This window comes from Lissotriton helveticus, chromosome 1_1 (genome assembly GCF_964261635.1).
Source record: "Lissotriton helveticus chromosome 1_1, aLisHel1.1, whole genome shotgun sequence".
In the NCBI taxonomy this organism is placed as follows: Eukaryota; Metazoa; Chordata; class Amphibia; order Caudata; family Salamandridae; genus Lissotriton; species Lissotriton helveticus.
This window is the reverse complement of record NC_136057.1, coordinates 1,790,713,148-1,790,737,930: the sequence shown is the minus strand read 5'-3', so window position 1 is coordinate 1,790,737,930 and position 24,783 is coordinate 1,790,713,148. Positions and strand designations below refer to the sequence as shown.

Below are 24,783 nucleotides of genomic sequence, written 5' to 3'. Positions count from 1 at the left end.
TTTCCTTGGAGCAGTAAGAAAATGAGGTATAGTAAGCAACTGATCGTAGAAGCCATGTGGATGGAATCAATAAGTGTAAAAGATGTCAAGTAAAAAGAAAAATGAGGCAAATAGAATTATTCAAGAAAGTTAAACTGGTAGTGAGCCTGTCACTGGATATGCAGGCAGATTTAAAAGTATTGAGGACACAGTATTTAATGCAGGAGAGTGAGCCCGTCACTGAGTGGCAGGCAATTCCAGAAAAAAAATAAAATAAAAAGGTGTGCCTGTCACCGAAGCGCAGGCAATGCTTACCAGCCTGTAATAGACATTCTGCGTAGAAGAAAGTTGAAGAAACTGTGTTTTGTGGTGAAGAAATGGCAATGTAAACTCAGGTTGCTAGGCAACCAACTTCTCTGGCAAACGTAGGAGAGCAGGGCATGCAAATCACCCAAAGTCTTCAAGGAACCCCTTTTAAGCATGCGCGAGGCGTCGTGACATCGAAAAAGGCACAGCCTGCAGCCAGGGGTCCGTTGCACGTCAACTGGGGCGCAGCTTACAGCAGGAGATCCGAAGAGGAGCAGGAGACAGCCATGTCAATTCCGAAAACCGGCTCGAAAACGTCTGAGACAGTCGGTGGGTTGTTTGAAGACAAAGAGATCGTCGCCAAATGTTGAAAGTAAGTAAATCCAGGAAGCGTTGCACTTTTAAAGTGTTTATTAGGATAATGAGCGTGGGAGAAGAAACAACCCACAACCGCTCATTCTGGTGCTCTCGTCGTAACTGCCAAAGTAAACAGTTTGAGCAAGGCATACGAGAACGCCAGAATGTGGAGTGGCCATTGAATGGAAACAGCGCCCGAGAACAGGCGCACCGGAAAGACAACTTGTTCTTAAAGAGACAAGAACAAGTTGTCATTACAACAAGCCCTTTTATACATTACATGTGCTCTATTTACCATTACATGTACTCCATTTAAACTTGCTAGCCTCACACAGGTCGGTCTAGTCCAAGTTTGCCTGAGGGATGAGCGCAAGAGCAAACACACACACACACACACACACACACACACACACACACACACACACACACACACACACACACACCTCCTTTTGCCCAAGCTGCTCTCCACGCAGAACACTGTACAGTAGGAATTGTGCGAAGTCTCAGTGTTGCACGGCTTCGTGTGTGGTGCGCATGGAGCACGTGGCAGCAGGCGGCAACTACTTCCTGGAGCTGGAGGTTAAGTCTGACTGAGACAAGATACCGGGGAGGTGCAGGGGCATGGGAAGGAGACTCCAGGAAGGAACGCAGAGCATGGTGGTACAACAGGAACCCTTGCGGTGCCAACGACTCAACTCATTCTGGTAAAGAGGGGCTGGGGCGCTTGAGGACCGATCCCAGATATAAGGCAGAAACCCCCGGCACGAGCCCGGCACACACTCGCAACATCTGGAGCAGCTGCTGGGCAGTGCTGGTGCAGCCCAGCTCCGACTGAAAGGAGAAGAGGAACAAAGTGAGCCAAGGTTTGATGGCAACGACCTCGCCCCTTCAGAGGTGCCCCCCATCAATGCATGCATTTGAGTCAATATGTAACTTGTTAACCTGTAACACACCACGAGTAACGGTTGTACACATAAGTAGTGATACCTACTACCATGTTACTTCTCTTTCCTTCTGTCATTCACTTCGCTCTACTGTATAGCGCTCCGACAGAAAACTATGCACTACATAAAAACGCATAAATAACTCGAGCCGCCTCGCTCCCGCTAAGGTTGACACCCGAGCCCCCAGCAAGGAGCTCTCCCTCACACTCCCTCCCGACTCTTCCACCTCCCCCGCTCAGCCTCCATCTCACCCCCAAAAACATTTTAAAATGGTCCCACCTCCAGTTCCGTCAGGAGTAGTATGCTGAGGTGAGCGTCCGCCATTGCCTTCACTGCAGACATCTCCACCATGCAGTGCTTCACTCGCCCACCTAGCAAAACACGGGAGGGGATTGGGTGTGACAAGAAAGTGGTGGGGAGGGGAGATAAGAAAGGTGATGGGGCAGGTAAGGAAGGCGAGGGTGGAAGACAGGAGACGGGGTCGGAAGAGGGAGCAGACATAGGAAGAAAAAAAACAAGGGACATATTCAGCCAGCTCCGGTTAACATAATACAAACACTTACAGCATCAGTGATACAAACAGCAGGAGCGAAACTACAGGAACAGCAACGATCCAGGCAAGGTTTTGTGTCCTACTTAAGACAACGCAGGGTCAAGTCTGAACTGAGGGGGCATGGTGTGCAAAATAACAATAGATTGAGATGTGGCTCGAGTAATTACCAGTAACAAATTAAAGAAAGCATTCTATTCATCACTTTTTGCATACTTTAGTGCGTTGCCCTATGCGGGACGGGTATGCCTAGACATTGGGCCCATGCAGACTGTCACTGGAACCCAGCTATCCCCGGCACAGTAGCCCATAACAAGGGCAAAAACAGTTGCTAGTGTTTCAGTTGAGGGAAGACCTGGCCTGGCTGTTTCGGTGAGAGACTTTTCCCATTGGAGCAGGGTCAAGAACTGATCTGAATATAGTTGGGTCCAAAATGAGATGGGATGTGTGCAAAATAATGCGGCCCTGAGTAATTACCAACTGTTGAGATTAATTCAAGCATTCCATCCATCTCTTTTTGTATACTTAGTAATTAAGACACGGCCTTCAGCAGTGACTCATTTTTAAATAACATTTTTTGTAACTGAACGTAAACAGATTCAGGCGGAAAAAAATGAAGACAGAAAAGCACATAAAAAAAATAAAACAAATAACTAACGAAACAACCATGTTTTGACAACTCATCGTAATGCAAATGTTGATTGTTCCCGTCTAATTATCAACGAGAGCTGGTATTCCAAATAATTTTCTGTTGCCACTGACATTTAAAATTCTCAGGTACATTTAGCAACAAACAAATCCCCCAAATCAGACTGTCTTGGACTCCTCACAAGAGAGATGCAAGGAATTCTCAGACTTCTTTCCTCTTCGTCTTGCTGTGAAGAACAGTTTCCGACTAATGAATCTACGGACATACTCTCTAGTCCAAAATTACTACAGGGCTATCACAAAAACTACACCAATAAGTCAGTTGAGACCCCTTCATCATCACTGAAACAACCCTAGTATGAAGCCTACTGCCCACATCTTGGATCCGATCCCTTCCTCCCCGATCAAAGATCACGTTCCTCATCTTACCTCCATGGTCCTCAATAATCAACTCATCCATGTCACAAGGAACAAATCCAAACTGCCTGAAATTTGGTCAGATTACTCCCCTCTCAGGAAAAATTGAGCCAATTCAAAAGACCTGAACAATTTCCGACCGGTGACTAGACAACCCTTCTTGGTCAAAGCACTAGAAAAACGAGTACTATCTCAACGCAATCAGTAAACTGCAGACTTTGTCTCACTAAGTTCCTGCCAGGTTTTAGACCTGGGTGTAATACAGAAACTGCCATTTTTAATATAATGGATGGCACACTGAAGTGACAAATGGGGACTGGTGGTATAGTTCTGAGCTGATTCTCATCAAAACCCAATAACTGCTATTGGATGACACAGCTTGACATAAAAACCTCAAATCAACTGGAGACTATTTACTGCAGCAATAGAACACTGTAAAATATTCAATCGTGGCTTTCAAAACCCACAAGCTAAACCAGCTGTAGACTGAATTCCTCCTCTTCTCTCCCCTCACAATGTTCCCTCAATCGAAGGCTGGCTCAGCTGCCTTGATGTACTCAAATGCACTCTCAAAATCATGGACTCCACAACACCCCTTGGGAGAACTCTGGACAAAAACCTAAACATCTGTACACCGCATTGTGTCCAAAAGCACATCATACTCACTAAGATTCATAAAAAAAAAAAAAAATTTAAATTCAAAATAAAAATCAAACCTTTCATCCTGCCGCCGTCCAAAATGTTGTACAGGCAATTGTAATTTCTAGGCTTGACTATGGTCACAGTATACTAGCCAGTAGATCAACATCTCACCATGCACTTATGATGGTCACACTCAATGAAGCTGAAAGGCTAGCCTTGGGACCCTTACTGACTACATTACTACCTTACTGATCAAGCTGAAGTAAGTGGCTGTCAATTGAAGCCCAATGAATTTTCAAAGTGACTTCCATTACCCACAAAGCACTTCACTTTGTTACCCCCAAATTTCTTGCCTGCAAACTCGCCTGTTCTGCAGCAGCCGCATTCTGCAAAGCTCAAACATGCTACTCCTTGAGCCGCCTAGACCAAAGAAAGAGATCCCACTTGCGTTCATTCACTGGAAATGCTACAAGGATTTGGAACTCACTAACCCCGGAGATCTGCACAGACTCCCTTCGCTACTTCCTTCAAGAGTGTAAAATCAATTTTGCGTGAAAGATCTATTGAACTGACCAGCTGCCATCCCTTGAACCCCTACAGGATGATGAACCGACTCTCTCCCCATCTGACCATTGTAAATTTACTATATAGGTGTACTTATACTCGAAACGGTCTCTCCTGTATCTAACCATTGCAAATGGACTCCATTGTACGTGCACTCAAAACCGTAACCATTTATTACTCTTCTATACTGTACAGAACTCTGATACTCCCGGGTCATGTAAGCCATTCATAAAGCCCTCAATAAATGAAAACATTTAGCAGAAATTCATTCAAGGAGCACAGTGTCCTGTTAGCATGGTGCTAGTTATATCTATCTATTAGATGGACAAATAGACCATAATAAATATGTAGACATTTCAATACAGATGGGGACTTTAGAGCTCACCTTGGCACTCCCGGGAAACCAGTGTAAAGCTGTCCTCAGGTCACACATGACCTCACTTTCATAAACCAAAAGATCAGCTGAAAAGCCACATTTTGGAGGCGCTGTAACCACTGTAGTTGAAGTGTGGCCCACCAGAGTAGAGGGTGTTTCCATATTGGAGTTCTGAACTTAGCAAAACTCCTACCACCAGTTTACCCAAGTTATCCAGTAGAAAATGTATTACTCTACGCAACTGATGGATTCTAAATCATCCGTCACTTTCTCTGCTTATGGAATTTATCACACATCTGAATTCCAAACAAATCCGAGGTTGAACAGTGGCTTAGAAGTTGGCAGTCAGCCAGCCAAAGGTTCTAGGGTGAGCGATGAGTAAGACAGTGTGTATTTGAAACACAACATAACCTCAGGTTTATTCTCAGTTAGTTTCAACTAGTTATTTCGAAACTAATCAGCAACTGTCCACAGACATGATTCGATGATTGCCAAGTCCAATAGCAGCAGTGATGCAGAAAGCAACAGCAATAGAACCATTAGGAGCAGCACTTAATACAGAACAAACCTGGACAGCAGCTGATCTACAGACAGGAGGAGCAGCAGCAGTAGTAATACAGACGGCTGCAGTGCATGGATAAAGGCAGCAACAGTGATACAGACGCGAGTCAGCAGCAATACGCATGTACAGCCGTAGCAATATAGACACATGCAAAACCAATAGTCAGACACAGCAGAAGCAATACAAACCCACAGAGGCGAAGTAATATAGACATATCCAACAGCAATGCAGATCGAAACGGCAAGAGCAACACACTCTCCAGCAACATTATGAATACATACAAGGGCAGTAATAATAACAGGAACAGTAGAGTAAGAGACAGCAGTAGCAGACAGCAGCAGTAATTCCGGCAAGACCACCACGAGTATTACACAGAAACAGCAGCAAGAAAGACAGCACTGTTAACCTTTGCAGCCTAGATTGATAGTCTTTTTTAACATTTTAGATGCATTGTTTGGCAGTAAACATTAAAAGTATAAACATAAAACTAAACTGTGCCACGTTTGAGAGAGTATCCAAGCGAGTCATCCCTCTTGATCAGTACATCCCAGCGTAGACGTTTCCATTTGTGCTCCCACCCTTCGGGGACACCCAGAATGGTTAGTAGGTAGGTGTGAGGGGGCCCGATACGTCTTTAGGTCGTGAAGGTACCCCCGCTCTTGCGTATACCAGTTTGCCTCCAGAATATGCTACTGTTCCCGGCCTTTGCATGGCTGTTCCCTCTTATACACCCCTCCTACCTCGCCAGGCGTCACTACGAAGCTCTATACACACCTCCTACAACGAGAAAGCACACCTTGCCCAAGAAGAAGGTGCTGTCCAGGTGGGCAAGTGAAGACTTCACTGTCGAGAAGCTGCAGAGAAAGAAGATCACAGTAAGAGTGAGAGAACCAGTGGAGACCCGCAAGAGTTCACATACATTCAACAGTCCATGCTTCACCTTTACCCTTCTCTCCCCCAATCCTGGCATCACCCTGCCGCCTCATTCACTACCTCCTGCTCAACCTGCTTTATTGCCAGTGCTTGGTTTGTGTAAGTGGTTGTAGGTGGTGGGCACCAACACATTTGGTATCTGGGACTCATTTTTCACCAGGCTTGGCCACAGAACAAAAGAAAGGGGAGAAAGTAACCAAGAACTAGTGGAAAACAGCAAGACAGGAGGGATGAACAGGAACATGCAAGAGTGAGATAGACAGTAAAGGTAAAGTAGTAGAAATAAGGCATGAGGTGAAATCATAACTACAATCTTTGAATTCGGAATCAGCACTGGCAGGGGCTTCCAAAACACACTTTTGGCCTCTTCACTTTTTTTATTTTACTACAAATGTACAGAATATGCACTGGTTTCTGTTTTTGTCTGCCGCCTCTCATACCCATCCTTCCTGCTCCTCCCTGGTGCCCCCTTAAGAGCTGATTTGATATGTTCATGAATTCAAGGAACACATTTCGTCTTGATACAAGAGTCGAATGACCGTCCCTTGCACTTTTTCCAAGTTTGTATCTTTTACCGTCTTGGACAAGTTTATCATAACGTAAGCATGTGTAACCTGTCAGAAGTGGGTCACCACAACCGTGTGCTAAAATGAGGTAGGGACACGTGGGTGGTCATGGTTTCAAAACACAGCAAGATATATATATGTATGTGCCTGCTTGCCTCCCTGAGAAAATGGGGTTTAAGCTCTTCAATTCCACCTATACAAACTGTTCATGTCAGAGAGAGACTAGCTCAAGAGAAGATTCCACACTGCCTCACTCCAAAGCCCAACCCATCCTAAACTAACAAATGGCCAGGAGAGAAACTCACAAGGAAATAAAAGCGATGTATTAGAAGTTTCAAGTTCACACTTAAAATGAGAACGACAAGGAGCCATGACCTGGTTTTTACGCGAAATCAAGTTCAAAAGTAGGACACCGGACATGTATTACTCCTCTTACTGAGGGGTAATCATAAGAGATTCTTACAGGATTAACCCGCAGTACTTCGATAGCAGTTTTTTAAAAATTATTACTACTGCTTTACTAGATCCCACCACTCTCCAATCAGACTAGACACACGGAAAGCATCAAAGACTGGCAAGTAAACCTAAAACACCAGAACTGGGATCTTATGGTCAAGTCGACGCTCTAGTCCTAAAGTGGTCTCCTTGTCTCGAGCTTCTTTTTATAAAATGAGTGATAGCCCTTAACCCACCACTCATCTCACATTGTGACTTCTTGCAACTAACCCTGAGCCCATCCCCTGGTAGCCTCGTGTAGCTTTTGGTTTTCTTGTACCTTTAAGAGGAGGTCGGCCTTATGACACAGAGTTCACTTCTTTGTCCGGAGTACAAAGAGAGAACAGTCTTAAGGGCTCTTGTAGGGGCACAGAAAACAAGCAGATCAGGTCCTCTCCTATTCTTTTACAGGTCCAGAAGTGACCTGAAGTGGGTGAATGGACGTGCCAGATTTATGCCCAACACAAGCTAGTTGGTGAGAAGGACCCGTGCGGACACTAACTAATAAGTTAAAGGTTCTCTGGGCTAACTCTACCCAATTTATGCGTTTTCAAGATAGCAAAAGTCTACTTCCAAATAACGATCTGAGATCTGGGGGTGTGCATGAAGAATGTACCGTGGTAATCCTAGGGTCCTGCCACATCCAGCACTAAAATCCAGTTTTAGACAGTCCCTGTAACCCCAACAGAGACAGAATTCTGGTATGACAAAACTGAGTTCTCAGCAACCAGAGAGTGGTTAAACAGTGTTTTGGCATTCAGTTTCTCCCCTTTGGCGTTCACCCCAAATATTACATGTAGCCTCAGCAACCTGTACAACAGGTTGTGCACTGTAATGCCTTTATTTTTAAACCCAAATTTAAATTTCATATTTAAGAATAGGCCCCAGCCGAAACATAATGTTTAGATGCTAGATGCAGCCACATGTATAAATAAAAGTGATAAAGGTTTAGCTGTGAAGAACAAGTTACGTACCTTCAGTAACGCCTTATCTGGTAGACACTATCCAGCCTCAGATTCCTTACCTTAAAATTATTCCCAGCTGTCAGACTGGATCTGGATATTTTCCATTTGGCAGTACCCCTGGGCACCGGTAGGTGGAGTTGTTGCGCTCCACATAGTGTCGTTCACACCGGAAAGGGCACTCACGGTGCCTATATAGGCACCACCCAATCGCAATGGCGTCAGTTAGTATTGTAACTTTCCACACCAGCAGCGCTGAGCCACAGGGTACACTGGCAATTGGTGTGGAAAACTAGGGCCCTGAAAGGGGAAAGCATTGTCCCTAGAAATCAGTTTGCAGAGCGAGGAGGATGGTTCGGTCAGAAAGGAATTTGCCAGATAAGGTGTTATAGAAGGTAAGTAACTTCTTCAGCTGATAAAGACTTCCAGCAGCATATTCCTTGCCTTAGAATATATACCGAAGCAATATCTCCCTGGTGGTGGGTCTGCGGACCCCTTTCACACAAGGATTTCCTGCAGGAACGAACAGGCAAAAAGCCCATCCCTACGGATCTTACGAACAAGCAGAAGAACCCGAAATAGGGGAGCAGAAAGATGGTCAACTTGTCTCGCGGCACACCATGCCACAAATTTGCCCCAACAGCAGGCACACACCCAAAATAACATTGAAGACTTTGAACGGAAGGTCGAAAGCTGTCAACTGTAGCTATTCACTCTCCACGCAAAAAGTCAATGGGTTGACAGGTTTGGGTGAAGAACCCTCCCCTGCTGCTGCAACAGAAGACCCTCCCAAAGTGCCAAACATCTCGGGTTACCAGACCCTCCGTGCCCAATACAGGGTCAAAAGAATGACCTGGGCTTAGTCGTTCTGGATCTTCTTGAGAATTGTGGGCAGGAGTGGTTTAGGCGGAAAGGCGTATAGGAGGCCTGTGTTCCACCCAAAACTAAAACCATCTCCGAGCGAGATTCGCCTTAGAAACTCCAATGGGCAGAACTGCTGACATTGCGCGTTCTCGTTGGTGAACAGATCTAACCAAGACTCTCCCCACTGCTCAGAGACCCTACACCACCTCTGAATGGAGACGCCATTAGTGATCCACTATGCATCTTCGTCTGAGTTTGTCCATTCTGGCGTTCAGGGAGCCAGCCAGATGTTGAACCATCAGGGAAATGCCCTGAATAAGTTTGCAGCGTGGGGAGGATAGCGGGGATCAGTAAGGAATCGGTGACCAGATAGAGTCTCAAACAGAGAAGGCGTTGCCGAAGGTAAGTAACCTGTCCAGCTGATGAAGACTTGAACCCACAGATTCCTACACTTAGAATATATTCCTTAACTTATAATAGATACCCAAGCAATATCTTCCCAGAGGTGGTTCTGCGGACCAATTTCACACGAAGAAGTTCTGCAGGACCAAACGGACGAAGTGCCTGTCTCGATGGGCCTGGCCATCCAGGCAGTAATGCTGGAGAAGTGTCCAGTCCACTGACTTCACCCAGATCCTCACAACAGTCTATAGGGTCTTCATAAGGCTGGTATTCTTCAGGGTCCAACCACCCCTCCCATTCCTACCCTGTAAGAATAGTTCAGGCTCTGGCCTGGATGGCATGGTTTTAGTCACAGCAGGAGCCTGCGTTGGGCGATGCCCCTCCGGCTCTGTGATAGGGATGGGTCAGCTGGGAGTGTGCACCTCGACATCAGCACCAGGGAAGGTTAGGATGGTAGCACCAAACTCCTTTGCGGATCCCTGGGGCCAGACTGCCACTTCGAGCCTGAGCCACCAGCATGAATTCAGAAGGGGTCCCTTCCGAACCTGCTGGGTCCAAGGCACACCAGTGGGAACCGGCCACCCAAATATGAGGTGCATGGCCTCAAAACTCAGAGCTGGGCAGAGGTCGTGCCTGCTCTAGGAAACTTGGGCCAACACAGGGCCAAGCCTTCAGTGGCAATACTCCCTCGTCAGCTGACGTGAAGTTGAAACACACTTCGACTTCTTATGCAATTGCGACTTACCAGAGTGGCTCAACGACTTAATGTGCGACAAAGGACCTTGGGCTCAGTAACCGGGACCTTACTCTCGACCAGGACCTTCCGCTTGACCAGGACTTCGATCATCTCCTCAAGCTGCTAGAAGCTTGATAGATCGCTCACTCAAGGCCTTCAGGTGTATATAGCACAGCAGTCGGGACAGGCCTTTGGGTCATGATCTCTTGCTTGAAGGCACCATAGGCAAACAAGAAAAGGGTCTATCACAGTCACCTGCCAGTGACCGGTGCCACAGGGCTTGAAGACGACAGTTTCAGATGACATTTCCGGTCACAACAGGAGGGTATTCTAAAAAAAAAAAAAAAAAGACAACAATATGTAAAAAAAACCTAGTCAAAAAATGACTAAGGGGTAGCTCTTCCCAGATCTGCACTTACAAGCGCAAGGAAGAAAATAACTGACGTCAGCATGCCTGGGTGGTGTCTATATAGACACCGAAAACGTCACTTCCAGTGCAGACAACGCCAAGCAGAGCCGAAAGACGCCACATACCGGCATGCAAGGCTACCGCACACGAAAAACAATCCGGAACCAATCTGACGCCTAGGAAGAATTCAAAGGTCTGGAATTTGTGGCTAGAAGTCTCAATTCGATATCCGTTAGTACATGCCCAGCTTGCAATGTGTCTAAGAACCATATATTGTTTTTTTCTGTGCCTACTCATACACAAAAGGAATGGATAATCCCAATATGTCAATCTATTTGGGCAAGCCAATGTGCAGGAACCATAAGAATGTTGAGGTCCCATACTAGTGAGGCAATCATATGTAGTCTGAAAAGATTTACTTACATCACTTGGGACATGAGAAAGAAATGCATTGATATGGAGGGGATGCTTTGGCTTCATTAGTACTTTTATGCCTGGTTTATTAATTTTGCAATTCTCATATGTTGATTTCTACTCGCCAATTAAATTAGGATGAGGATTTGCTTTAAACTTTTTGTATTGTATATTAGTGTGGGGCTTTTATGCCAGAATTCATGTTCTGTAAAAATTACAATTTTCAAATGAGTTGCTGTTTTAGACATACTAATGAAACAGATACATTTGATTGCTACATTCATTGTTTGTAATATTTGTCTTTCATGGTCCCAATCAACGGAAATAAAGACATTTAAAATCTCAAGATATCAGATACACAATCAGGCCCTCTGGGCAGGGGAACACACCTGTACACCAAGCAGGGGATATTTCCGTCCAAATATTCCTTAAAACACATTTTTTCCCAAAAAGTGAAAACCAACCAATAACAATCATACAAAATGATTGAAATAGAGCATGTGCCAAATGCCTAAAATAAAAACTGCAAACATTTTCTACATGGGTTACTTTACGCAATTCTGCCACCAGATGGATTCAACCACTGTTACCCAGGAGCAGACTATGAAATCCCACTCTTTATGGTCTCATCTTACCTGAGCTGGCTCTGCAGATTTACCAGGAAGACAACCAAGTCTATCCGCGGGCGTTGATGATCGCCCTCAGGGGGAAGTGGTAGAGACTTTGCCAAATGGCTGCAAAGCAAAAGATGGAGATTAGCGAGGTGCAGTAATTTTCCCTGCAAAAGGTGCATTAACTGAAGTAAACCACCAGGCTTTTACTGGCATCAGAACCAGAGGCTGGCTTCTTACAAACAAATCTCAGGAGTGTACATTAAACCTAGTGAGGAATGTTACTGGGACGAGAAGGAATAACCAGCCCGAGACAAACCCCCAGATCTGTGCAACAGATGCATTAACCTGCTAGTGGGTGCCGGCCATTGGCAGACAATGGGGAGGTAAATAAAAGAACCGCTTGTGCACTGCACCAGAGGGTGTCCTTTACTTTTTTCAACATCCGGCTGCTTTGGAAGAGCTTCCCAAACAGTCTGATTTCGGTATTTTTTTCCCACTGTAATGACTATCGCCGTGCAGGGTATGCTCATGTCATTACAGTAAGAATGAAAGTAAAACAAGCCGATGAGCTCGTTTTACTTTCACTGAATCAGTGATCGGGCGGCGGGGGGTACTATCACAGCCCCCCCCCCCCCCCCGCCCCCCAAGCACTGATTCCAATGGTAGAGATCTAGTTGTAAAGAGGACAATCTCCTCTTTCCATAGGTACCTCTGCCCAGTGGATCCCTGCTTGAGGATAGCCACAGGAGAGCGATCGCCAAGCTGTGATAGTGCTCCCACTTGCTATTTTTATAATACAGACTTTCTACCACCCCTCCCCCCCTCCCTCCCCGGGAGACAGATGGGGGCAATTAACCCGGTCTGCACCCCCCAGGAGGCAGAAAGCCCACTAGACTCGGGGTTTATCAATTTGTTGGAACTGCAGGTGTGGGGGCTGCCCAGTATAGGTGCAGGCATGCCCCATCCCAAAGAAATGGGCGAAACAGTCATTTTGCGCCCCCTGGGAGCAGAGGGGGGGGGGGGACAATTAGCCAAATCTGCCCCCCAGATGGGGGCAGAAAACCGACTGGATGCCAGGGATTATTTTTATTTTTTTAATCTAGGGGCAGCAGTGGCTACTCCACAATGGCAGAGAAACATCGCCCCCCTGCCAGCAGCTGTAAAACTCAAAAAAACAAAAAGGATAACACAGGTTTATTATTGTTTTATTATTAGCACAAACAAATCTTGGGGGTAGGGCAGACTATGAACGGCTGGAGGGGGAGTGATGGGCACCACTGCTATCAGTGCACTTGTCTGAGGACAGCCAAACCGACATGCGCACTGGAGCGGTCTCCAAACCAGCTGCATTGCTAGGTTGGAGACAGCAAAGCACAGGTGTCCAGTCTCTATGGGAGCACAAATTCACAGCACTCAGACCAATATTGACACGGCTATCAAACAGGACAGCAGCGTCAGGACTGGCCGCAGGGGATTCTGGGAGCCTGTGCAGTGCAGAAGAGCACAGAGTTAGCGACGCAGCGAGCGGCAGGTAAGTGGTTTTAGTTATTTATTTTCCCCCCACCCCATCACTCTGCCTTGATACTAGACGCCACTGTATAGGGATGGGGACCACCAAGCATGGGCAGGGCCATGCCCCCCACCTCCAAATAAATGGAAAATTAGACATGTGGGGTGGGGGGTTTGGGGGTCCCGAGTGGTGCGCTTTGCCTGCATCCCATACCACTTTCTTGCCCACAATGCCCTGCAAATATCAAACAGACTAACAACACACATTTTCCTCACATTTCTGTGAGGAAAACTTCTGGAATCTGCGGGGTGCCACACATTTCCTACCACACAGCATTCCCCCAAGGCTCCCAATAAAAATGTTACCTCCCTTGTGTGGGTGGGCCAAGAGACCTCGACACAAAAGGCCCTAAACTGGTACGTGGAGAGATTGGCAATAGGGGTAGCTGTGAGATTTGGCTCATGCTCGGCTGCCACCCATGGAAATCTACCAACCACAGACATTTTTGAAAAGTAGACAACCAGGGGATTCCAGAAGGGGTTGATTGGGTGAATCCCAAGAGGTTTTCCAACCCACAATGCCCTGCAAACTTTGCCTGAAGTCACATATTTTCTTTACATTTCTGTGATGGAAACTTCCATAATCTGCAGGAATCCACCAATTTCCGAACAACCAGCATTGCCAAACTTGTGTGGTTGGGCCTAATGCCCGCGATAGAAACTGATCAAGCCAAGGTCAATATGAGTTCCCTTGCAAGGGCTCCCATTGACTTTGGATCTGTTCCTGTCGCAGGCACTAAGCCCAGCCACAGAGGTGGGCCGCGGTTTTATCGGCATAAGGGGAGGGGTTATGCTGGGTGGTAGGGATCTTGTGGAGTCCTGAAGTTTCCATCACAGAAATTTAAGGAAAATGTGTGTTATCAGGCAACAAGTTTGAGGTTTTTGCCAGGGATTCTGGGTAATACAGCCTGGTGAGAGCCACACACTGCACCCCACCCTAGATTCCCCCAGTTATCTAGTTTTTTTTAAATTTGTAGGTTTGCTAGGTTGCCTTAAGTGCCGGCTGAGGTAGGGCCCCACTTTGCAAAAAAAAAAAAGTCAGATTTGAGTGAAAAAATTTGATGTATCCATGTTGCGTTTTGGGCAGTTTCCTGTCACATGCACTATATGCCTACCCACACAAGTGAAATACCATTTTTTATCAAAAGGCACGTGGGAGCATAGAATAGCATGATATTGGTTATTAGCAATTGGATTTCGCTGCCTTTGTGCCATCCAAATGTAAGCCAGTGTGTAAGAATAACATCATTTTTTAGGTCTCGTGACCTATCAATGCGCATTGAGAGAAGCGAGACTATAGGGCTTTAAACAAAGCTTACCTAACTGTGGCGATTTGCTGCTGTGCCCGTGGCTTTTAGGTCAATGCGCAAGCGCATTGACCTAAAATGCGCGTGCACATCACCAAATCGCCGTCTGTTCCCTCAGCCGCATTCCTCCCACACCTTTTGAAGTGAAGCTTAGCTTCACTTCAAAGGCCCCGGCTGCTTCACACCCTCATGCCGCTCTCCCCGCTCAGCCCCCTCCCCTGCCCGCCGTGTGCATTTCTCCTCCCCCCCTCCCCACAGCAATGCCCTCCGTCTTGTTTCCTTTCTTGTTTCTCTGGGAACTTTGCACTCCGATGACGCTGAATGGAGTGTGTTTACATGCTCAAGGCAGGCTGGGCTCACCGGTGGTCCTACACACAGCAGCAGCTGGCTTTTGTGTGTGCCTCTAGCAGTCTCTTTTCTTTGCCTATTGCTAACCTTACTTTCTTATCCAGAAAGCCAATCTTTTTGGTTGCAAACGGTTCTGTGCCACAAATAAGGTTACCAGCCGTTCATTTGTGCCGATCACCATCTCTCTTACTCCTGATATTTTCTACTACAGATAGTTATCGGGCATGGAGATTAGCCTTTTTTTTTTTTACATATTGGCACACGAAAACTACAACTCCCAGAAGACACTCGTTTGTTAAATCAAAGCTCAGTTCTACAAACCTGGTGTTCAGTGCACATACATGCAAAACCTGGCAACTTTGCAGTAAGCCACCAAAATCTCAGAGCCACGGCAATTCAAGCTCCGTGCATGCATGCAGACTGAGGAGGGTGCAGGGCCTGTACTTCACCCTCACCCTCACCCTCACCCTCACTCACCCTCACCCTCACTCACCCTCACCCTCAACCCCTCACCCTCACTCACCCTCAACCCCTCACCCTCACTCACCCTCAACCCCTCACCCACCCTCAACCCCTCACCCTCACTCACCCTCAACCTCAACCCCTCACCCTCAACCCCTCACTCACCCTCACTCGCCCTCACTCACCCTCAACCTCACTCACCCTCACCCACCCTCAACCTCACTCACCCCCTCACCCTCACTCACCCTCACTCACCCTCAACCCCTCACCCTCAACCCCTCACCCTCACTCACCCTCAACCACTCACCCTCACTCACCCTCACTCACCCTCACTCACCCTCACCCTCACTCACCCTCAACCCCTCACCCTCACTCACCCTCACCCTCACTCACCCCCTCACCCTCACTCACCCTCAACCCCTCACCCTCACTCACCCTCAACCCCTCACCCTCAACCCCTCACTCACCCTCACTCACCCTCAACCCCTCACCCACCCTCAACCCCTCACCCTCACTCACCCTCACCCTCACTCACCCTCAACCCCTCACCCTCACTCACCCCCTCACCCTCAACCCCTCACCCTCACTCACCCTCACCCACCCTCAACCCCTCACCCTCACTCACCCTCAACCCCTCACCCTCAACCCCTCACCCTCACCCTCACTCACCCTCACAACACATATTGTGTTACAATAGGTGTCACATTTGCGAAAGATAAAACTATTGGCAATGTAAATAACACAGCTATTAATTTCGCTATTTTCAAAACAAGCACATAAATAAAAAATGTGTCCTTTACAATACCAATAGCTCAAACTTTCCTAATGCGAGACCTATTGCATTGCTGTGCTTCTCTCCCCTGCTGCACTCTCCTGCTCTCTAGAGATGTGGCCTAACGACCAGAGCTGCCATCTAAGTCACGTAAATACAAAACATGTTGCATTCCAAATGCTATAGGTGTCACATTCGCGAAAGTTATAACTATTGGCATTGTAAATGACAAAGCCATCAATTTAGCAATTTTAAAAACCAACAAATAAATAAAATATGTCATTTACAAGACCAATAACTCCAACTTTTCTAATGCGAGACCTATTGCATTTCCAATGCTTGTTTAAAATACCCTCTAAATCATGTGCTAGTTCAGGCACCCACAAATTAAGAGATGTACAAATAAGCACTGCTCCTGAACTTCATACCTTGTCCTTATTTCAGAAATACAGGTTACCTTGATACCCATTTTTCACTCTATATATGTCACCACTCCGTTCACCATGAAAACCATTGTACCGTGCAGCTCAATTGTTAAATCTGGGTACCTCAGGTCCTTAGAGAACCTACATATATATCCCCACAACTAAAAGAGTCTAGCGAACGAAATAGTGCATAGCTTTTGTAAATCAGCCAAAGTGACAAAAAGTTGGATTAAAAAACTGTTAAAAGTTGCAGTTTTTTCCTAATTGTTCTCAAGATTATTTTATTTCAACAGTTAGATTCTTTGGGAAAACTTGAGGGATCTACACATATGCCAAAAGTAATTTTTGATTCAGGTCTGCATGTTCCTGAAAGCTGGGAAGATGTGACTTTTAGCACAGCAAACTGTTCATGAATGCCATCTTTATGAATTTTTTGTTTCAGGTCTGCATGTTCCTGAAAGCTGGGAAGATGTGACTTTTAGCACAGCAAACTGTTCATTGATGCCATCTTTATGAAAAAAACACACTTCTCCAGAGCCATTTATCATACACAAATCTCAGCTGCACGCATGTTAACCCACTGAGCTATTCTCCTGGCATTAGAACCCATAACCTTTAGGATACAAGCCCATCAGCCTCCTGCTCTACTTACCACAGTTGATCCTGAAACGTGCCAGTATACACAGATCTGATGGATTAGCAATCTCAGCTATTTTATTGGATGGCAGCATGCTGCATTACTTACATTTTCAACTCAAATGCCTTGGGCTCTCTCAGCATTGCCTCCACTAACAGCTCCTGAAGATGTTCATCAGTTCCGACTAGCTGCCACGAAGAAGAAAGGAAAATATATGAGCTTCTGTCAGACCCGTTCTTCCCCCATGTGTATGTACCATTAAAAAGGATATAGAAAAGGCAAGTCTATTCTGATCCTATAATCCCTCAAGGATTTCCTGACACATCATAAACCATTAGTTTATGATGTGACAGAATAGAAGGTATCCTCCTGCTGTTTCGGAAATTTATGGCGCCATGCATCTGTCAAGTGGAATGTGTCAAAGAGGTCTGTGAGGGTCTATAAAGAATGAGATTTGTAAATGGCTACAGAGCCAGTGGAGTCAAGCTCCGGCTGACAGGTGAGATTCAGGTCGCCACCCATTAAAATGTAGTCAGTCAGGTATTGGCTAATCTGTGATAACAAATCAGTAAAAGGATCAGGGAGTCGGTGTTTGGTGCATAGACGTTGATTAATAACACTGTGCGTCCTACCAGCTCGCCCATCACAAACTAGTATAGACCTACAGAATTCGCTGTAGTCTGTATCAGCCAAAAGGGGACACTGTTATGTATCAGAATGCACACCCACACAAGTAGGAACTGTAGTGGGAAAAATAGCAATGCGTACACCATTTCGCAGCGTAGCTACAGTCAGGACGGGAGGGGGAGGGGTGGGGCTAGGAATGCATCTCCAAAAGAACAGCCACCTGGATCCAGTGGCGACACAAAAAACGAGGACTTTCTTCCCCTTGTGCGGATTGTTCAAACCTCTAATATTCCTGGACATGCAGGAGAGTGAGAAAACCTGGTCTCTGGTAGGGACTGAGGACCTGTGTTAAATGCTAATGTGTATGAAGAAAGCATGTAAGGGTAAACCCGATTAGTACCACAGCAGTAGAAAGGCTTCTGTAAAACATGATGCAAAAAGCAAAAAACAAAAAAAACACCCTCCTCAAACTCCAGCCAAGACATAAGCTGGAGAACCCAAATAGCCCAAAAAGTAAATAGAGATCCAAACATAGTGGTATACACCTTAGGGGGGTGTCAACGCCCATAGGAGCAAAGCCCGGGAGGCACAGTAACATGTAATGATAATTATTGAACAAATTAGCAACACAGGAAAAAAAATAGCATAGCACAGGACCATATATTGAATAATACAACAATACGAGCCAATGGAGGAGCAACAATGAGAAGAAGGTGACCATATTTAAACATAGGCAAAACACACTTGGGACAGGTTACTACTATGAGTGTGCCCTAGGTGAAGCAGGCGCTAAGTCTTCAGGAGCCGCTGCGCCTGAAGGATATTTAACAGGAGTGCTTTTTACAAAACCTTTTGGCATCTGCAGGGGTCTTGAAGATGTGGAGTTGGCAGTCCAGTTCCACCTGGAAACGTGCAGGATAAAGCATCCCATATTTTCGTGGCAACTTTGAGAGTAAGTCTAGAATCAGTACATTTGTGACAGGCCTCTTGCACTACTGGTGTATAATTAGGATATAACAAAATAGTGGATCCCTAAAATTGTAGGGATCCCCGGTCACAGGCCATACGTAGGGCGGTTTCACAATCTCTAAAAATTAAAAGCCTTGCAATAATCTGTCAGGGTGGCGCCCCAGAAACAGGCCAAGGTCCAAGTGTCTGATGTGCTCTCTCGACTATAAATGTATCTGTTAAGGACTTCCTATTAAAGAGTCCGTCAATAGATATTCCACGAAGGTATCCATCAGTCCTGTATTGGGGGATTACAGTATGCCAGCTACACAAATATTATTTCAGCTGGACCTCGCCTCTAAGTCCTCATTCTAAACTGCGGTATTCTTAAGGAGACGCTTCACTGTCTTGGCATCCCCATCCTCGATTTCTGAGATCCTGCACTCCGCACCATCGAGCCTCACATTGTGGCGAACCAGGCGTTCAGACATCGCATCAAAACATCTTGCAAGGGTGTCAAATCTGGAATCAATAGCCAGCTAGTAGTTCAGTCATAATAGTGGGCCGTGCCATCTGACGGGTGGTCTGCCATTGCTTGATCAGAGGGCGAACATTGGTGGCGTGGGGTCCTGGCAGGTGCGAAGGTAAGCTGCTTTTGCCTAGGGTCACCGCACCCCATGTTTTTATGTGCGCTGTTCCTGCCAAGACAGTGGTGCCAGAGTCAACTGTAATAATGGAGAGTGCAACAAAGAATAGTCAAGCGTGAGCTAGAAGGTGGAACTAGCTAAGCAGCAGATGTGAAGGTAGTATGGGGGAATTTAGTATATAACAGCACTAATGATAGTCAGGTACACCATGCAGCAGACCCATGGAGTTGATTAAAAAAAATATGACTCCAGGGGCGTGGCCATCCAAGATGACCGAGCGGGCCTAAACAGTTGAAGCTCCGTGGCGAATTTCAGGAAAAAAGTCGCCTAAACGAACAAATGAAGGCACATTTTTAACCTAGGAAATGCGCAGAGAAACCAGTCTACAGTAGTACTAAGACTCATGGAGCTATGCGGCATTCCCAGGGGGCCCTGGGAAGACATTGAGGAGGGCAGCAGTCAATAGAAGGGAGCTGCATCGATTAGAGGGCCGCTCCCTGCATAGGAAGACAGCCAGACAGAAGGGCGTTGGTATTGAACGGGCACCGGGAGCACAGGTGAGAGCTCCTCTCGCACCATTCAGATGTGGCGCACTACAACTGCTCCCAGCTTCTCAAGCGTTGCCACCGGGCGGGGGCCTAGCCCTATTTGATAGCGGAAGCATCAGAGGAATCAGTGAGGGACCTCTGCACCTCATTGTCCCCGCCCCCCACCCACCCACCAGACCAAGGGAGGCACCGGGTGAGCGTGTGAAAGTAAGTGCCTGGCCCTAAGATGAGGGGCAGACAAACCAGAGGCACTGCAGGCACCGTTGGAGTGGGCGAAGACGGAGTAATTGCTCAAAGGGAGAGTGGTGGCTGGGAAAGAAAAACACACTGGGCAATGCAGGCATCCAAGGGCCACACAGGGCAGTGACATGAACCCTTAAGACGCCTGATCTCAATATGGCGGCCACCTAAAAGGAGTAGTAGAGCACCAGGCACAAGAAGATGCCTAGACCGCAACAGGGGCTCTACATAAAAGTCAACCCTACAAGGCATTAAAGGGATCTAATCCCTTGCAGGAACATAATCAAGGCGGGAGAAACAACCCTGACAGGGGAAAACAGCCTGCAGGGGACCCCCGAATGGCAGAGGGGGAGAGACCATGCGCAAACCCACCTGTTGCTTGCTGTGGAGAGAGCCACCTTTACTTGGTGACTATCCACAATAGGCATAGGGACGCAGGGACAAAGGGACCACAACGGAAGCACTCAAGATGCCAGACTGGAGACGATGAGCCTACAGACCCACACATAGGCGCGAGTCCGGATGAAAATCATTGACGGACTGGTAAACCTAGACATAAAACAGCTGCCCATACGAGGAGAATAGAACACGAACCAAGGCACCATTTGGCTCCCGAGAGGGCGCTCAATGGACACTACGGACCCTATGTCACATAAAATGCCGCAAACAGTCTCCTGCTACTGTACCCCTACAGAGACAAGAGGGCATCCAACAGAAAGTAGACAAGAAAGAGATGGCGCACACCAAAGAGGACCGGTTAGCCTACTTGAGAGAGCTCCGGGAAGAAATTAAGGAGGACCTGGAGGGCTTGATAGAGGCTCTGCGCTCAGATATCAAATTCAAATTAACACTACAACAAGATGTCGACTCAGTGGACAGTCGCACTCTAGAGGTTGAATTCAAGGTGCAGGAACTGGAGTATAAAATGGCTGGGGTGGAAAACACAACAAAAAGGGCTCCACGAGCAGTCACAAACCTGAAATTTGAGGATCTCAATAACAGGGCTCAGAGAGATAATGTTTGCCTGCGGAACCTAGAAGATAGGGGCAGATATTGAAGCATTTGTCTTGGGGCTTCTCAGGGAGGGGCTTGGTCCAGGAGGCATGAAGATAAAAGTCAATAGGGTGCATAGAGTGGGACCACCCTCATCTGGAGGACATAAGTAACCACGAGATGTCCAGGCTAAGTTACATTCCCATAAGATGAGGGAGGCAATCCTAAAAGCAGCACGCTCAAAAGAGGATATCCTTCCAGGGCTTCAAGTGTGATCTGTATCACGATGTGTCACCAGCGACATTGGCGCACTGGCAACTACTTCGCCCAATCACGGATAAGCTAAGACAGGACCACATAAACTACAGATGGCCCTACCCCATTAGAATCGCCTTCTCCTTACATAATAGACACCACCATTGTACCAGATATTCCGAAGCAGCAGGACTTCTGGGCCTAGCACTCCCCGAGGAGCCAGGGAACAGCGCAACGGAAAGACAAATGGTGAAGGACTATGGCAGCAGAAGAGAACAAAACCACAAAAGAAGAAATTACCCCACAAGTGGGTTGGGGGGGGGGGGGGCTAATAATCAAGCAAATAGAAAGACTTGACTGACTTCTGAACTTTAAATCCATCGATAAATGCCTGGTCCAGTCGTGCAGGAACTCTCATGTGGCTGGAAATACCTGAGAGTGGTGAGAAGAAAGTGGGATCTGACAATTTGGAGGGAGAGACAAGACACATCGGGGGGGGGGGGGGGGGGGGGGGATACGTCTAGAATTGTTTACTACATATGGGTGTACACGGATGATCTAGGTCTCACACAGGCCATGTATGATGTGAACAATGGGCATGACATGGTGAGATTGGGCGTGGTGGAGGGGGGGTCTCGAAGCAGCTCTGAATCTATAGACGGTAGGCTGATACAACAACCCACTCCATAAACATAAACGGTGCTACCCTTGATCACGTGGCACTTAAAGGGGCTTAACTCCCCTGGCAAACATCAGAAATTATGGAAATATCCAAGACCAGAGGCATGATGTTGTGGCGCTACAGGAAACACTTGAAAATGGTGGCGGAACTCAGTTTAAAACATAGGGCATATCCCATTATTTATCGCTCCTCGACCACAACTAAACAGAACGGGGTAGCGCTGCTCTTTCATGGATCCTTAGGATTCCAACTGGAAGAAGCAAAATAGATAAGGAGGGCAGGATAGTCATGGTCAAGGGAAAACTGCAGGGCCGTTGCTGCACCTTCGCCTCAATCTATGAGCCCAACACTAATTAATTCACATTCATTTCCAGGGGCTTTTCGCAGTTGGGAGGGGTCGCAGAGCGGGTCATTTTCTTGCTAGATTTCAATTTAACGTGGGATGCGGTCATGGACAGCACACAACCTCAAAGCGCAAGCTCTAGTACTTTCACTAAAGCCTTGAAGAAAGATTTCTCAGCACCGTTACATGGTGCACTATGCACCCATCAGATAGGGACTACACCTTTTCTCATATGCAGAGGCCCTATTTGAGGATCGACTACATCTTTGCAAGTAAGACTGCAGGCCACCTCTATAGACACAATCACTGTGACAGATCATGTTCCATACACACTAACACTGGCCTAGGATAGATCCCCCTCAAAACATAAGAGATGGTTTTTCTCAGTGGCTCTTACACGGCACCGCCTGCTGCTCGATGACTTACGCAAATCCATTAAGGGATACTTTCTTAGAAATTACCCCAAGGACACCTCCCAAGCTGCAAACTGGGATGCCTCCAAGGTATTTCTTAGAGGTCAAGGCATCACACTTAATGCGGAATTGATTAAGCGCAAGAAAGAATGGCATTGGAGGCAGAATTTAAGGAGGCTGAAAGGAAACGTAAGAGAAAGCCCATTTTGAGCCTGCAAAGAAAGTTAACAGCCCTCAGGGGCAAACTGATCGACATACACAACAATAGAGCAGAGCTATCCCCAATACGACTTAAATGCTCCACCTATGAGAAAGGCAAGAAGGTGGGAGCACACTTGTCCAGACTATTGAGCATAAAAAGGGAAAGACTATATAGGAGATATACAGACACCAAGGGAGGGGCTGGACAGAGTGACTGCGGAAACAGACAAGGCATATGCTTTTGGCCAATTCTACCTGATTTATATCAGGTGGAAAGCTATGAAACAAGTGAACACGCGAGATACATAGAAGGGGTAGAACTCCGGAGTGTCGGCAATACAGAATGACAACTTGAGAGCTCCGATGACCTCTGAGGAAGTGGGCAGTGACACAGCTAATCTAAAACCACATAAATCACCGGGTCCGGACAGCTCAACCGCCCAGTTCTATAAAACCTACGGGGCTGATATAATCCCACAACTGGTAACCTTATATAACTATGGCAGAGTCGGGGAGGGTGACAAACTATGGGGAGGCACTCATTTCAGTATTACCCAAGCCAGGTAAGGACCCTCAATTATGCGGCTCCTACCAACCGATAGCGCTCATCAACCTGGATGCAAAAATCTACTCTAAAATATTACCCAATAGGATAGAATCACTAATGCCAGAACTCATTCACCTGGACAAATCCGGGCTTATACCCAGCAGATAAACCCACGACAACCTTCGAAAGGTCTTTCAAGTCGTGGAAAAGGTAAATAAAAAACCATACCAGCGTTCCTCTTGGCGCTAGTCGCCGAGAAGGCCTTTGACCGAGTGGATTGGCCCTTTCTCTTCCAGAACTTGAGGAAGTATGGGTTTGGTATCAGATTTCTTGACATAAGAGCGAACTAGTAGACATCTGTCGCACTGCCTGAATCAACGCTCCGTCCATTAATTGGATTTGTATATATTGATTGTTAACATCTGCTTCATAAAATGATCAAATATGAACTATAAATTGTTAACTTAAGGAAAAATATGGAACATGAAATGTTATATCTAAAAATAAATGAATAAATACATTACTATATCCTCCTCCAGTGTCCATATTGTGTTAATAGGGTGTCCCCTTTTTCTTATGACCACTATTTAGTTCACTAGCAAGTTTGGTATTTGTGTTATAGATATTTAGGTAGATATCCTCGTCTAGCTATAACTTTCTTTACTTTTGTTTATTTCCCTATGTTATAGCTAGCTATATTTATAGGGGTCCCTTGCTTTCCTTAATAATAAGAGCAAACTATCACATTGGGTGAGACGAACATAGGACCTCTCTCTTTGCGGACGATATGCTCTTGTCAGTCACAACCCCGGAATCCTTATTAGCAAAGGGAATGGAGGAGCTGCAGCAGTTTGAACGGGTAGCTGGTCAACTAGTTAACCTTAGTAAGTCTTACTTGATGAACCTCACATTAACACAGGGGGAAATAGAAGATTTGTGGAGTTCACACCATTCCAATAGGCTAAAAAGGAAATAGTCTACTTGGGAATAAAAATAACACCTATGCTCCAGGACCTCAGGCAAATTTTTCACCACTTTAACAAGTGACTGTGTATTTTCATAGATGGGATCTGCTGGGG

The 24,783-nt window shown here is 46.4% G+C and overlaps 1 protein-coding gene across 2 annotated transcripts in view; it reads right to left on the bottom strand.

Moving 5' to 3' along the window:
- Nucleotides 1-684: 684 nt before the first annotated feature.
- The window catches only part of CENPM (centromere protein M), a 63,220-nt gene continuing 39,121 nt past the window's right edge, over nucleotides 685-24,783 (bottom strand). The window contains exons 2-6 of one of the 2 annotated variants that reach the window (XM_078659190.1): nucleotides 17,369-17,448; nucleotides 11,762-11,860; nucleotides 6,120-6,199; nucleotides 1,866-1,957; nucleotides 685-1,473 (exon numbers count right to left, since the gene is read on the bottom strand). In XM_078659190.1, coding sequence (XP_078515316.1) covers nucleotides 1,339-1,473; nucleotides 1,866-1,957; nucleotides 6,120-6,199; nucleotides 11,762-11,860; nucleotides 17,369-17,448 — 486 coding nt within the window. In that variant the 3' untranslated portion in view covers nucleotides 685-1,338. The remainder of the gene's footprint in view (nucleotides 1,474-1,865; nucleotides 1,958-6,119; nucleotides 6,200-11,761; nucleotides 11,861-17,368; nucleotides 17,449-24,783) is intronic. The other variant, XM_078659191.1, reaches the window with a different exon arrangement.